Source organism: Marmota monax, unplaced genomic scaffold (assembly GCF_021218885.2).
Source record: "Marmota monax isolate L192 unplaced genomic scaffold, Marmota_monax_Labrador192_F-V1.1 WCK01_AAM20220418_F8-fsc00231, whole genome shotgun sequence".
NCBI lineage: Eukaryota > Metazoa > Chordata > Mammalia > Rodentia > Sciuridae > Marmota > Marmota monax.
The window spans coordinates 926442-941557 of record NW_026693458.1 but is presented as its reverse complement, the minus strand read 5'-3'; the positions used below and the strand labels follow the sequence as shown (position 1 = coordinate 941557).

At 54.8% G+C, this 15116-nt stretch overlaps 1 protein-coding gene across 4 annotated transcripts; it reads left to right on the top strand.

The window, feature by feature from the left end:
* The first annotated feature begins 243 nt into the window (after positions 1-243).
* On the top strand, positions 244-10198 carry Card19 (caspase recruitment domain family member 19). Of its 4 annotated transcripts, XM_046457750.1 has the most exons (7): positions 244-343; positions 5251-5393; positions 6120-6176; positions 7437-7590; positions 8909-8968; positions 9154-9225; positions 9909-10198. In XM_046457750.1, exons 1-7 carry the CDS (start codon positions 337-339, stop codon positions 10022-10024), a joined length of 609 nt encoding a protein of 202 aa, XP_046313706.1. In that variant the 5' UTR covers positions 244-336; the 3' UTR covers positions 10025-10198. The 4 variants fall into 4 exon arrangements, with proteins under 4 accessions (XP_046313706.1, XP_046313707.1, XP_046313708.1 ...); XM_046457751.1 differs by lacking the exon at positions 6120-6176; XM_046457752.1 differs by lacking the exon at positions 8909-8968.
* Positions 10199-15116: the final 4918 nt, after the last annotated feature.

Here is a 15116-nt window from a genome sequence, read left to right as displayed (position 1 = left end):
CTCAGTGGTCCCGGCGGCGCCGAAGCCCAGGACCGCGAGGGCTGGTCTCGGATGAGGGGCGTGGCTTAGAAGCCAGGCGGTGCGCAGCCGGCGCTTCCTGGGCGTGGCCCATCTGGAAGGGGCGAGGCTAGGAGTTCCTCGCGGCGTCGTAGCCCCGCCCGCGAGGAGGCGGGGCAAGTCGAAGGGCGGGGTTTAGAGCTGGCGGCGACGTCGCCGTCGCATTCGGGCGGGGACTAGCGGGAAGGGGCGGGGCTTAGGGCCCGACCTGCGGGCGGCGGTCGCCGGAGCCAGGGGGCCGGGCGGCGGACAGAGGGGCGGACAGCCGTGCCGGCCGCCATGACAGGTGGGCGCAGGGCCAGGCCAGCGGCAGGAGCCGAGTGACCTTGGTCGTCAGCTGTTGGCGGCCACTCGGGTGCAGCATCGCGCGTGTCGGGGGTTTCCCTGGGCTCTGCGCGGTGGGGCGGTGGGCGCCGGGGGTCTTCAGGCACAGAGGGCGGGGCGCCAGGTTCGGACCGAGGAGGCAGAGATCACAGGTGAGCTCGGGCACAGTGCAGTACCACGGTCGGGCTCTGCCGCTGCATCTGTGGGTTGGAGAGGCGTCCCGGGATGGGATTGGGTCTGGAAGTAGGAAGTGGTACTCACTGCGGGGCTGCAGTGATTTGGGCAAGGAGATAACCAAACTCATCCCAACCACCTGGAGGAAGGGGCACCGTGGGCGTTGCGTTCCTGGGCACTGTGTGGTACTCTTCGGACTCTAGCACTTCCTGCTCGCTCGGGTTCCAGCCGCACCCCTTTACCCCAGACAGGCTTGGGGAAATCGGAGACACCAGCTGGACTCTCCTCAAGACATTTGTGCTCCAGACTTAGTGGCTCCAGCCTGCCTACCCCATTCCCCAGGGCCTCTCTGGTTGGGGGAGCCACCCACCTTCTTTCCCATCTCCTGCTCTGTGGACTTTTCCCTGTGAAAGAAGTTCACGGGAGTGATGGGCCAGTGAGGGACCCCATGGCAGAGCAGTTGGGGGAATATGGGAGCTCCCAGATGCCACACCTTGTTCCTAAGAGTCTCACTTTTCTGCCACATGAGGTGACCCAGGGGGTCAGAGTGGCTCCAGAAGTCTTCACTCCCCTCCTCTGCACTCATTGGAGTCTGGGCCTGAGTCCTGCACAAAAATAGGAACTCATGAGCTGGAACCTAGTAACTTCCAGGATACCAGGCCAGAGGAGATCCCAGCTGCCACCTGCTCCCTTTTGTCATTGCCACACACGCTTCTTATTTGTGGTTGCCATTTCTGAGTACCTAGTATGTACTGGGTCCTGCATTGGGCACTTCCTGGGGAATGTTATGTCTGTATATGATCCAGGAAACAAAGTGGCAGAGACAGAGTGAGAGCCCTGGCCCCAGCGCCTTCAGTGCCCAGCTCCTTTAGCAAGTTCATCAGGATGCCTGAGACACAGCTTGCAGCTGTGTTGGCCTTTAGGGGCTACGATAGGGGCTGGGTGCGCTGAATATAGAGGTAGCTCACTCCAAGGGGAACAGGGGGCCAGAGAAGGCTTCTTGATGAAGGGACCCTCCAACTGAGAGGCCACAGCCAGGCAGGGGTCCTCAAGACTGTGGAAACAGTGCACCCTTTCTTCCTCCCATCTCCTTGCTGGACCTCTAGACATTTCTCACTCCAGCAAGCATGCATAAGCAGGTGTCTGGAGAACACTGAAGACGGTGTCTGCCAGGGCAGGTGTTCAGCTGAAGTTCCCGACTCGTGGTGTGCTGTGGAGTTAGCTTAGTTAAACTGGGTGCTGGGACAAGAGGGGCTTCTGGAAGAGATTTGGGAAGACGGTTGATGCCTAAGGGTCTGGACCTGAGTAGGGTGGGGCTAGAGGAACTCAGGAGGACAATAGGCTGGGTACCAGTTAACTAGTTGTTCTCAACCCTGGCATGGTTGTGGGCTCTTGGCCCAAGCAGGAGGGCTCTGGGGCCTGTTGGGGTCTGATGAGAACTGCCCCAGGGCCCTAGATGCCAGGCTGAGGGCTTTGGTCTGGGATGAGGAGAAAGAATTCAGACTGGGGTGACAAGAGTGGCATCCATTTGCTTGACATCAGCTGGGCAGGAAGGCGAGGGCATGGGTGGGTCTTGGCAAAAGTATGTGTGGGTTTTTCACAGGGCAATCCATTTTCCTTTATCCTATGAAAACAGTCCTGGCCTTGTTTACCAGGGCCTGGCTCCGAGGCGGGGCCCTGCTTCTGTCTTTTGGTGCTTCCCAGTGGCTGTGTATGTGTGGTTTGCATGCATAGCTCACAAGAACCACAGGAAGCCCAGCCTGGAGCCATGCAGCCAGCCTCAGCCCCTGGGCTGTGCTGCCCGTGCCAGGTGACTCAGGGCTTCTATGACTCATGGCTTGTGGGCAGCAGAAGCCCTGCTAGGGTAGCGGCTTGCAGGGTGGGAGGAGGCTGCTAGAGGATGCTGGCCACTGTCCACCAACAGACCTCACCCGTGGGCCTTGGACCAGTACCCATTTATTCCAGAACTCCTTAGTGAGCGCACACTGTGCTTGGCTTTGTGTACATGGCATAGTGCACCCTGGGGAGACAGCACTGGACAGGCAGCCTGGGGCTTGCTCCTGTTTGGCAGGGAGCAGACTCATATAGCCAGTTACACCATTGATTTGTATGTTAATGAGAGCGGCAGAACATCTGGACGCCAAGAGGTGGCCCCAATGCAACTATACCCAGTTCCTGACCTTGCAATTGTTACTTCCCAGCTGACTGGAGTCTGCTTTCTGTGCCTCGGTTTCTCTGAAGACAAGAGCAGGGGTTGTGTAGAGCTGGTGGAAGGATGGAGGGTATGGCTCACCCAGCATGGGGGATTGCTTCATGCAAATAGTTCATCTTCACTCTGCAATGAGAGATGAGGCCAGACTGCCCAGTACACCTGGCCATGTGACTTTGGGAGGTCACTGGATGACCCCGTGCTTAGGGCGACCCCTCACTGTGGCTGGGCTGTTGGCAATCTATCTTCCACGCAGGATGTTGGGCCAACCAGGCTTCCTAGTCCCCAATTGCCTTTGGTGTGGCCATGGTGATGGCTTAGGCAAATGATGGCATGGCTGATGTGCCAAAGCATGGGCCTGGCAGAGGCAATGGCTGTGAACCAGAGCAGCTTCCTTCCCCAGAATTGAAACTAAAGAAGGGGCCCACTTTTTCCAACACTATGACCCTATTTTATAAAAGAGCAACCTTACAGAAGTAAATCTTATTAGTAAATGCAGTAGTTTTTAGTGGGTAGTTGGATAAGTTTTGACAAATGTCCATAGCTGTGTAACTATCAGCCTGTACAGAATCAAGACAGCTCATTTGTCACTCTGATCTTTTGTGCTCCTTCTTAGATAATCTCCCCTAAATTAGGGGTTGATCTGCTTTCTGTGACCCCCATTTTTTCTTTAAAATTTCTCTTTATGGTTTTGAGGAACTGTTATGCTGTTTTACACAGTGGCTGCGCTATTTTGCATTTTCACCTGCAGTGAAGTAGAACTTGAACTTCTTCACAGCTTCCCCAACACTAGTTCTTTTAATATTTAGCTATGAGTATGTATATAGTGCTATTTTAGCATAGTTTTAATTTGCATTTTCCTATCAGTTAGTAATGTTAATCATTTTTATTTGCTTATTGTACATCTTACAGTGTCTGCTCAATTCTTTTGTGTGTGTGTATGTGGTGTGTGTGTGCGCGTGTGCATATGGGGTGTGTGTGTGTGTGTGTGTGTGTGCGCGCGTGCGCACATATGTTAGTTATTGGGGATTGAAGCCAGGGGTACCACTGAGCTACATCCACAATCCTTTTTTATTTTGAGACAGGATCTAAGTTGCAGAGACTGGCTTCAAACTTGCAGTCTTCCCCCTGAGCAGCTGGGCCCAGCTTAATCTGTGCCTTTTTTATTAGAGAGATTAACCTATTTACATTTACACTTAAAGTAATTGCTGATAAGGAATGACCTATTTCTGCCATTTTGCTCCTTGTTTTCTGTATGTTTTGTAACTTTTTTGGACCCTCGTTTCCTCCATTATTGCTTTTGTGTTTAGTTCATTTTTTTTTTGTTGTAACACATTTTTTATTCCCTTATTACTTTTTTAACTTTAATTTTTGGTGTAGTAGTAGATGGACAGAATGCCTTTATTTTATTTGTCTTTATGTGGTGCTAAGGATCGAACCCAGTGCCTCACACATGTTAGGCAAGTGCTCTGCCCCTGAGCTACAGCGCCAGCCTCGCTTATTTCCTTTTGTGTACGTTCCAGATACACACAGAAACATGAAGATTACATATAATATCCTCAAGTTAAGTGGCCACAGTCCCCACAGGGATCCTGTGCTCTCTGTGCCTGCCCACCTCCCACCACCCCTCAGCTTTAAAGACCTGTCCTTCTATGAAGCGTTCTTTTTTGTTATGAGTTCATTTCAGTTATATATAGTATTATGGGATGTAATTTGCTCTAATTCACCCCCTTTTCCTCTTTTCCCTCCCCTGTTCCTTTTCCTTTACTGATCTTTCTTTTATTTATAGTTTTTTTTTTAAATTAGTGCCTTATGGATATACATAAAGGTAAGATTCACTGAAGTGTATTCATATATGGAACATAATACAGTTTGGTCAAGTTCTTAATGGAGAAGACAGTAGAACAATGATGATTTTAAAAAGATTCTGTAAGAGAAGAGACAAAGCATCCCAGCTCCCTGGGAGGGCTTGTTGGTGGTGGAAGCTTCTCAAAGCCTTCTAGACATGCTCTATGCCAGGGTGATGCCAGCACAGGCCCCTGAGCCCTGCATTTCTGCATCTGCGTGGCAGCGGAGCTGCACAGCCCCTGGGCCTTCTCTGAGCTGCCTGCAGCCTCCCTGGACCCGGACTAGTTCCAGATGGCCCCATGGAAAGAGGCTTTTTCATTTCTCTGAGTTTATTTCCTGTGGTAAGCCCTTGGGCATAGAAAAGGGGCAGAGAATGCAGCCCCCCCCCCCCCGGGGTTCCCACTGTGCTTGCCCCCATCCATCTCTGGCAAGCCATGTTGGTGGGCAGGGCACAGTTCTCCCTGCACATGATGCCCGCTCTGCAGCATAGGGGACCTGTGAACCTACAGGTGTGTCCCCTAGAGCGTGTTGCCTTCCCAGTGGGTATGGGGCATCCTACGACCAGAACTAAGGGCGCTGTCTTTGGACCCCCTGGAGCTGCGCTGGCTCATGTCCTGTGCTACCTGCATCTGTTTCAGATCAGACCTACTGTGACCGCCTGGTGCAGGACACGCCTTTCCTGACAGTCCAAGGGCGCCTGAGTGAGCAGCAGGTGGACAGGATTATCCTTCAGCTGAATCGCTACTACCCACAGATCCTCACCAACAAGGAGGCCGAAAAGGTGCTGAGGAGGTGAGGGTGGGGGTACCCAAGATGCCTCTTGATCCCCTTCCTTTCCAGACTTGGGGGGAGCAGGCACTGTGGTCATCTTCTCAGGGGATGGCACACCAAATGTTTCAGGGTAGCTCACAGTGACACCCCTGGGCCCGGACACTAGAGTTGCCTAAGTCAAAACTCTGTGGAGTGACCCCAACAGACCCAGAACATCAGCCTGTCTCTTCCTATGTCCTTACATCTTCTGCCCCTTCCAGAGTTGTGGAGGGGCTACAGGAGGTGACAGATGACAACATACAATAGCAGACGACAGCAGGAGATCGGGAGGGAGAGCAGAGAGGGGCTGAGGAGGGAGGGATGGAAAGTTCCCCTGGCGTCACCCTGGAGCCCCACAGCCGCTCCTCACTGCATTTCCAAAGGATGAAAGGAGGCGAAGACTTGCTTCCTTGCCTGTGTGAGGCTGGAAGCCTGGCCCCTCAGAGGTGGGCAGCGAGGCTCCAGGCCAACAGGTGCTGGCCTGCCTCATAGCCAAGCTCACTCTGCCCTGTTCCGCAATGCTGAGGGAGGTTGGTCCACTGGGACCTTAGCTTCCCATCTGGGAAGTGGGCATGAAGCCCTGGGTACTCACAGGCCATGGGGGGGGACTGGCTCATATGTGTCAGGAAAGTAGTTCCTGGGTGCTCTCCATCCAGAAGGGTCCCTGCAAGTAGCCACCATCATCACCCTTTTACAGAAAAGGTTGCTGCGGCCCAAGAAGCTGTCACATGCCCTGGGTCATCCATCACAGGAGGTGAGGTCACACCCTGGCTTTCTCAGAGCTGTAGATGCCACACTGGCTGCACTGAATGTGACATTTGAGATGCAGTTCCTGAGCTCTGTCCCAGGAGGTCTAATCCTGTCCAACTCCTATGGGGCTAAGGGACACTAAAGGGTGCCCCAGGGCTCAGGGACACTGGATGAGAGAGTTGAGCATGCCCTGACCCAAGCCCCAGCTCCTCCCTAATCGCCCGTTCCCTGGCAGCAGTCACCAGGACTGGAGGGCTGGGCAGCTGGTGCCAGAGACCCACAAGATCTTTGGAGTTCAGGTCCTGCGCGTGGCCTCACCACTGGGTGACCCTGAATGAGTCCCTTCCCAACTTGGAGCTGTAGTTCTCACTTGGTGTGAGAGTCACAGTGCCACTTACAAGGCTGCCCTGAGGGGTGGGCTCTCCTGGAACAGGCAGGATTGGTCAGGACAGAGCTAGACCCAATGTGGGCTGCTGCAGACTCAGGTGCTGCTCTATTTTAAAAGTCACAGAAGGATTTAAAATGATCAACTCAAATGCATCTCAGGCCGTAACTAAAAGTCTAATTCATACCCATCTTTAAAATTTTGAAAGCTTTTAGGTGTTTTTACAGTGGAAAGGGGAACCACTCTACACCAGACACTCCTGTTGGCTCTTGTCACGCTGTGGTGGTTCCCTATAGCCATGTACGTCACCACCAGGGGGAAGCAACAGGCCACAGCTTCCTGGTCCCTGTCCAAGCCCTCTGTCCACTGACCTTTACAACCACATGTTCACCCATTACGCTCGTCAGAAGAGCCCATTCATTTCTCAACTCATTTTTAAATACTGGAAGCTTGTTCTCAGGGACTGCAAATTCGCAGAAGTTGTCACTTATGCCATGACTTCATTGATACCCTGTAACGATCTTTCCATGTGGGTTTACTATTCCCTTTTTATAAATAAAGAAACCAAGACTGAGAGGGTTGAAGAAACTTGCTGTAGTCCCACGGGAAGCCACATTACGTCCATTAGTGGCTGCAGGATGCTGTCCTCTGCCTGTGCTTTTTCCCCAGAATGTTCCCCCCCCACACACCCAAAGAGTAAGGATCGGCAGCAATGCCCATGACTGTGGCGTTGTCAGGGCCACGTGGTGTGGCTAAGAGGCCATGGGTATTGCAGGCACTGCCATCTGTGGGTGGACCCTGCTGCTGGGGGCTGTGAGCCCAGCACCCGGCCCTGCCCCCCCTTCACCCCTTCCAGCCTGCTCTTTCTTCCTTTCCCAGTTTCGGAACCCCAAGGTGTCCCTGCGCCGACGACTTTGTGACCTCCTGAGCCATCTGCAGCGGAGCGGGGAGCGGGACTGCCAGGAGTTCTACCGAGCCCTGTACATCCACGCCCAGTCCCTGCACAGCTGCCTGCCCAGCCGCCACGTGCTGCGTAAGTCCCCCCTACTGTCGCTCCACGAGGGCCGAGCAGGATATCCTGGCTGGCTGCTGATGGCGTGTACAGCATCAGGGCCATCTGAGTCTGCGGTGGCCCAGGCCTGGGCATCCCTCCTTCCTGCACCTCCACCTTGGGAGAGTGTCACCCCAGCAGGGATCTCTCTGCCTGCCTCTTCCTGTCTTCCTGCTCCCCTCTCTCCCTCTGTCTCCCCACTTCTCCTTCCCTGCTCTTCTCTCTCCTCCTGTCTCCAGGTCTCTGCTTCTCTCGTTCTCTCCCCACTCTCCTCCTTCAGTCTGTCGCTCCTTCTCAGGTCAGTTTTCAGAGGCCAGCCTCCCCTACAGCTGCTCCTCCTTCCTTTCCTAACTCCACTCCCCACGGGTCTCTCCTGTCCGCACTGATGGCAGCCCTGTCCTGCGGCTGCATGGTGTTCCCAGGCCATCCCTTCTTGGAGTGACCTGATTCATGGCAGACACTGACGTTCTCACCTTCTGCCACAGCTTGCCTGAGCGTGCATGGATGGCCAGTTAGGGCTCGCACATTTTGATTTAGAGAGTTTTGTCTCAAAGACAGTGTATCCCCAGGCCCTGGAAGGAGTGCAAGTCCCAAGGGTCTGGGGTCCTCTGAGCTTCTGGGACCAGGGAGGGTACAACAACGCTGGAATGGTGGCTCCATTCTGAGGCCACTGTGCTTGGGGCTGGAGGAGGAGGGGCTGTTGCCCCTGACCAGAGTGATGATGTGGCTCAGCCCAAGCTGCTCAGGCCTGTGTCTTTGCTCCCTAGAGGCCTACTAGACCTCACAGGTTCCACGCTATGGACACTTGAGGGCAGAGTATGCAGGCCCTCTCACCCCAGCCACACGTGTTCCTGGGGTCCTCAGAATGTAGCTAGGGCCTGTGCCATTGCAGAAAGTAAAGCACCTTCTGTGGCTCCTAGAAGCCCCCAGGGCCTGCTCAGCAGACAGACTTCCTGGAAAGAACCAAGGAGGGGCCTGGGGAGAAGCCCCAGCCCAGCTGCCCCTAGTAAGACCGTCTCCACCTGCCAGTAGCTGGCTGAACGATGGATGCTGCATTTGGTGTCTTGTGGCCAACAACAATGATGTCACAGCAACTGGACCAAAGAAGACCCCAAACCACAGGGCTCCCTGAGGGGGCTGACTTGCCAAGTCCTGGCCTGGCCAGAGCCACACAGCACGGTGTGGCCATGGGAGGGCCTAGTGGCCTCAGGAGGTGGCATTGCTTGCATTTCCCATGAGGTGACCACCTTGCTCTCGGGCTCGGCCCATGACTAACTGTGCTCTGTGATTTTGTTTCCAGAAAACTCAGATTGCACAGAGCTCGACTGGGGCAGCGAGAGCCATGAGCTGAGTGACAGGGGTAACGCCCCCCACCACCTCCCTCCCCTCTTGCTTTCTCTCTCCTCCCACCCTCAGGGCTCCGGCTCTGTCCCAGGGGCTGCTCCATCCCAAGTCGGGCTCCATTCCTGGCTTTCTTTCAGTAGACAGGCCCCCTAAGCTGCTCTGGCTCGGGGCAGGGGCCTGTTCACACTTGTTTCTCCCCAGGACCCATGAGCTTCCTGGCGGGCCTTGGCTTGGCCGCTGGACTGGCCCTCTTCCTCTACTGCTGCCCTCCAGGTGGGTACAGGTAGGCCCTCAAGAGACCCCGGGAGAGCAGGGCTGCATCCCAGGTCTGCCTGTGTCAGCCCCCGGCCTCTTCCTGCCTCAGTTTCCCCACCTGTGCAGTGACACGGTTTCAGGACCACCTGGCAGGGCTCATAAGGGATCGAGTGTGTGGAGCCACCACCCCCCAGCCCTTGGTGGCTCCTGCTTCCCCCCAGCATCAGAGAATGAGGAGCCTTGGAAGGAGGGGGCAGCTGCAAAGCCCTGCCACACCTGTGAGCTCGAGCCATGTGGGGCCCTTGAGCAGGCCACCTCCCCAGAGCCTCCAGTCTTTCTGCCCATGGTGTCACAGGCCTGGCAGGCAGGAGACCGCTGAGGGCCAACAACTGCCATGCAGTGCGGATGGCCCCGCCTCCTCTTTTCTGTGATGCCTGAATTTGTCGCCCCAGGAAGGGTGTGGGGCCCAGGTGCACATCCCCAGAGCCCTCACACTGAAGGCCTGTGGGTCTCCTAGGGAGCCCTGGGCTCCAGGGTCTGCCTAGATTCTTGTCTGTGAACTCAAACACCCAGACTGTGAATGAGAGGGAGTGACAGAGTGGGAGAGAGTGACGGTGGCTCCAGTTCTCTGTGACCTGGCCAGGCAGAACAGAGTCCCCTTCACGGCTGGCTCTTACATTTTTCCTTCCTGTGTCTTTCAGACCCCAAAGTGCTGCCAGGGGCCCGGCGGATCCTTGGCTTCTCACCTGTCATCATCGACAGGCATGTCAGCCGCTACCTGCTGGCCTTCCTGGCAGATGACTTCAGGGCGCTGTGACAGACCCAGACCTGGAGGATCTTGCCCTCTGCTCAACCAAAGAATCCCGTGGCTGCCCGCCCCGGGGACAGCACTTCTTTTTCTAAATGCTATTTTTCATTATTTATAATTTCTATATGAAGAACCTTTATCCCACAAGGTGCTTAATGATATTAAACGTTCAAGTCTGCTCAAGCTGTCTCTCTCCCTCATCTCAGGATTTCCTACATGATTCTGACTGTAGCTGCTCCAGTGTGGGCTGAGTCAGAGGGTGCTCCTCGTACCTGAGTCCAGCCAAGGCCCAGGGCAAGGTGCCCCCCACCGAGGCTCACCATGTCAGATGTCCTCTGATGCTGTGCCCCACACTGTCCCCACTCTTGCTCCACCTCTGAGCCTTTCTGACTCTTCCTGCCTAGTACCCTTGGTAGTCCCCATATCTGGTCTCTGTCCAGCCTCATGGGCCTAGGTGGGGAAGGTGGACTTGGGCCACTGGCCTAGCAGCTCTGCTGCTGATGCTGTATCCCAGGCCTGGCCACCATGGGTTGGGGGTAGCAGTGGGCTCTGTAGGCCTGTAGTGGGGGTATCAGCTGCTCTGAGCATTCACATGTGTTAAGTCTGATTCCTCCAACATACCTGGAAGGTAGGGGCCATTATCCCCACTTTCCTAATGAGGACACTGAGGCCCAGAAAAAGTGTCACTCAGGTAGTAAAGGGGGAAAGAGGATATTAGGCCAGGTCTGAGCTCAAGTCCACCTTGTCCCTGTCCTTTCCTATGATTGTCCAAGGAAACACCCAGCATCCACCCTGCTTGCCAGGTCCTCTTCCTTGGCCTCTTGGACACTATCTAGCCACCAGAGCCTTAGCTCCTTCACACCCCAGGCCAGCGACTGTCACCTGGGAACAGAGGTCCCAACAGAGTTAGAACCCTCAAGCCCACCCCATCCATCATTAGGGTGAATGAGTAGTCGGTGCTGCCAAGCATGGGTTGAGCAGGTGCAGGGACCAGGCTTCAGCCATGTCAGATACATCTGTGGTCACACCTGTGGCAGGGAACCACCCTGCCCACGGGAAGAGAGCTAGACTTTGGGAACAAAGCAGTCCACGGAATCTTTTAGATCTTTAAGAAGTGAAAAAGGCCACTATGCATCTGAGGTCCTGGGAGCTGGCTCCTCATGCCCTGCCCTGGGCCTGGAATTTGGCCACAGCCAGCCTTTCATGTGTCCTGAAAGTGGGGCCCCTGTGCCTCTGGAACAGGGTCTGCTCCTGCGACTGATGGGACTGCCCATCTTGTTTCCACCACTGGCCTCAGCCTCAGGACCCATCCTGGAAGTATCCTTGTGGACACCAGGAGGGTGAACACAAACCAGGGGCCTGGTGCTCTGCCCTTGTTTCCATCAGCAGACACCCCCCGCCAGGGCCTCTTGCCTTAGGCGGTGTGAGCCACTTGACAGGCATCTCCTCTGAGGGATCCCCAAGGCTGAGGCCAGTGGACATTCCCCTGACCCTCAACTGCAACTCCACCCAGTCACAAGCTCTCTGTTGGGACATTGCTGCCCTCACTGTGCAGAAGAGAAAGCTGAAGCCCAGAGCCAAGAGGCCAGCATGAGGGGCACCCCTTGTGCCCTCTGCCCTCACCACTGCACGCTCATACACACAAGTACACACACGTGCACAGTAGTTATGCACATGCACGTGTATGCACACATGTGTCCTCACATATTGCACAAGTGTACACACTCCTTAATGTCTATACAGCATGCGCACACATACACACGTGCATGTGAACACAGATGCATGCAAGGCCCTGGCTGCGGGACCTGAGCCAGGGCCCCTGATGATTTCACCTGATTGCCTCTCCCTGCCGGCCCCTCCCCACCAGCCTTTTTTGGGGAAACAGTAACATTTGTCAGCACACAGAATCATCGTGAGTGTGCATTTTCCACAGGGGGTTTCCAAAGGCACGTGGAAGAGGCCATGGCAGGCCTTAACTCTGGGATGACACCACAAGTGGACACATGGGCACAGGGCCAGGCTCCTTTGGGAGAGGGGGTGCTCACGACTCAGGATCATGAAGCACGTGAGAGTGGCAAACATGATTTGTGGGCGGTGCTCCCAGATGCCTCTTTGCCAACTCCTGTGTTCATTCAAGAGAACTGAGGGAGGGTAAGGGAAAGCCACACCTGCAGGGCTTCCCACCTGCCAGGACGCCATGTAGCCAGTGATGAAGTGGTTTTGGGGACAGCCACCATTACTGTCTTGCTCCCCTACCTCCAAGCTGCAGGGTCAAGGCGTGGATTTCCAAGTCTCCGAGCCTCTGTCTGTCTGTCACAAGGGAACCTTGCTCTGAACCCTCCTTGCTGAACACAGCTGGTAGAGCAAAGCTGTTACAGTGCTGTTCCCCGAGAGAGCTTTATGAATTTACCACTGGAAAGCACCCCTCATGTTGCAGGGGACAGATGTGGCAGGGGACCGAAGATAGCAGGAAACAGTTTTATTTGGCTGCAGATAGGATCAGAGGGTTCAGCTTTCGCTGTAATCAATTAATTCCCTGAACCCCAAGTCTAGGTAGTTTCAGAACTTTATACCCAGCGTGTAAGGGGAGGGGCTCAGAAGCTCACAGTCTGCAGAAGTTCACATAAAGCAGCTCTTCCTTTCGCTGTTCTGGGCAAGTTAACCCTTCAAGGACAGCACCTGAGAAGGGGAGAGCTGCTCCTCCCCTTTCTTTCCTCCCCTGCCAGCTGTTACCATGGAGCCCAGTTGGTAACTTCTCTCATCTTAGAAATGTAGACATCTCCGTGAAGCCCAGCTCAAGGCCAGAGGCCTTGTTAAAGGATTTGTCTTTTTATTAACACACTTTGCATTTGCAAACACACTTCTACAAACTACTCTACTGGATAAATGTTTGTGAAATACTAGTAAAGGGGCCTTTGGCACCTGGAGTGCTGATTTCTTCCAGGCCAGTGGCCAAGTAAAATAGAGCAACAGGAAAACAGGAAGTTTACCCACATTGAACTCTTTTGTAGACTCTTCTGCTGACAGTCCTAAAATCTTCACCATAGTAAAGATTTCTGGAGAAGCTTAGTTAAGATTTTCTGTGGGGAAGGGGGTGCCACTACACTCACACTTGGGTAAAGGTAACAAGCATTTAGTGAAGGGACAGAGACACATGCGTGAAGGTGACACATACCTTGTAAAGGGCACAGACACTTGTGTCCAGCATGTGCACAGGCTGGACTTGTCTCTGAAGGTCCAGAAATAGGCAAGGCCACAGGCCAATGGCCTGGGAAGGTCCCGGGCTGGCCCCACCTGAGACCATAGAGAACACACCTCCTCAGGACTGTGAAAGGGCCTAAGGCCATGATTCCCTAGGCCCAGAAGGTCCCCAAGAGGACTTGAGTCCACCTGGCCCAGGATTGCTGACTTTCTGCTTCCGTTTGAGACCCACAGAGGCCCTGCCCTGAGGCCCAATCTGCCAGTCCCTGGGCTCAGATGGTCCTTGGCTGCCTCTCCCAGCCTCTAGTCACCTGGGTGCCACTCCTGACCCAGGTAGCCTCAGAGCCTGTGACCGTGGCCTTCAAAGACCCTCACTGCAAGCCCCACCTCCCATCTGCCACCTCCCACCTGGCTGGTCCTCCACAGGCCTCCCATCCGAGCCTGGAGCCCACGGAGCAGAGGACAGTGGAAGGGTTCTTGTATAGGCGTATGCACGCCCCCTGCTTGGAGATTCCTCCCCATCCACCAACAGACTCATCCTGGTCCTGAATAGAAAGTCACCTACTCCAGGAAACACTTTTGACACACAAGTAAGAACAGTGGCCGCTCCAGGGACACTATTCCCAGAACTGTGCAGGGGCTGGTAGGGACAGCCAGGATGCGGGGAGAGCTCCCATTACTGGAAGTTTGTCACAAGGGAGAGGAGGCGCAGCTGCAGAGGAGAGCAGGAGGCTTGGTGGAGCTCTGGGCTGGCTGAGCCCGGCCAGCGAGGACACAGGGCACAAGAGCCCAGGGCAGGAAATGCATCTGCATCTTGCACAACACAGGGTTGATGGCTGCACACATGTGCAGGTGCAGGGTTGGATTTGGGGGTGCACTGACACTGCTTTTCTGTAGTGTCACCATTTCCATTCCCACTGGGTGGGCACCTGCTAGGTGGGGTCTTCTCCCACTGCAGATGGTTCACAGGGGCCCTGCCAATGTCCCCTAGCCCCAGGTCCAGCCAGACACAGGTCACGGCTCACTTGGGTCTTGGAGGGGGTTAGCCTGTCGTGGTCCACATGGCTTCCAGCACCTGAGGGGTGCTCAGGAGCTGGAAAGAGAGAGGGATGCTGTTCTGTCACGGGGTCACCTCACTGCGAGCCCCATCATTGATCAGAAGCTCCACCTCCTCACCTGTAATGTGGGTCAGAGAACAAGGACCTCTTTTGAGGCACAAGAGGACTGGTACATGTCCCCCTTTCTGACAGATGGGGCCTGGATTGGGGAGGCTCTGGTCAAGTGACCATGGGACCCCCAAATTTTAATCTGACCCTGAAGCACAACCCACATTATAGTGGAGCCTGAGGGGAATGGCCATGTCTCGGGGGTCCTCACACCCCACTTCCCAGAAGACCCATTTGCAGCCACAAGCGTTGGGGGTAGGGTCTATCCTGGCCTGAAACTGGCCTGGCAGCCTCCATAGGCTGGGGGAAGGAAGAGGTGCTGGGCTGGAGACACCTACTCAGGCCACATCCAGATCAACAACCGGAATTAGTATCTCCCCAAAAAGTGAGAGTTTTTTGTTTGTTTGTTTGTTTGCACCAGGGATTGAACCCAGGGGTGCTCAACCACTGAGCCACATCCCTAGCCCTTTTTTATATTTTGAGACAGGATCTCACTGAGTTGCTTAGGGCCTCGCTGAGGCTGGCTTTGAACTCTTGATCCTCCTGCCTGAGCTCCCAAGCCTCTGGGATTACAGGCACCTACCACGGCACCTGGCCCAAAATGAGTGTTCGAGAGCTAAAGAAGAACACCATGAAAGCTTTGGACTCCCTGATTTCCAAAAGCAAAGCAGTTGAAATTTGCTTTGAATCTCACCCCTACTAAATCCCCATTAAACTCAGTGGGGAGAGAAGGC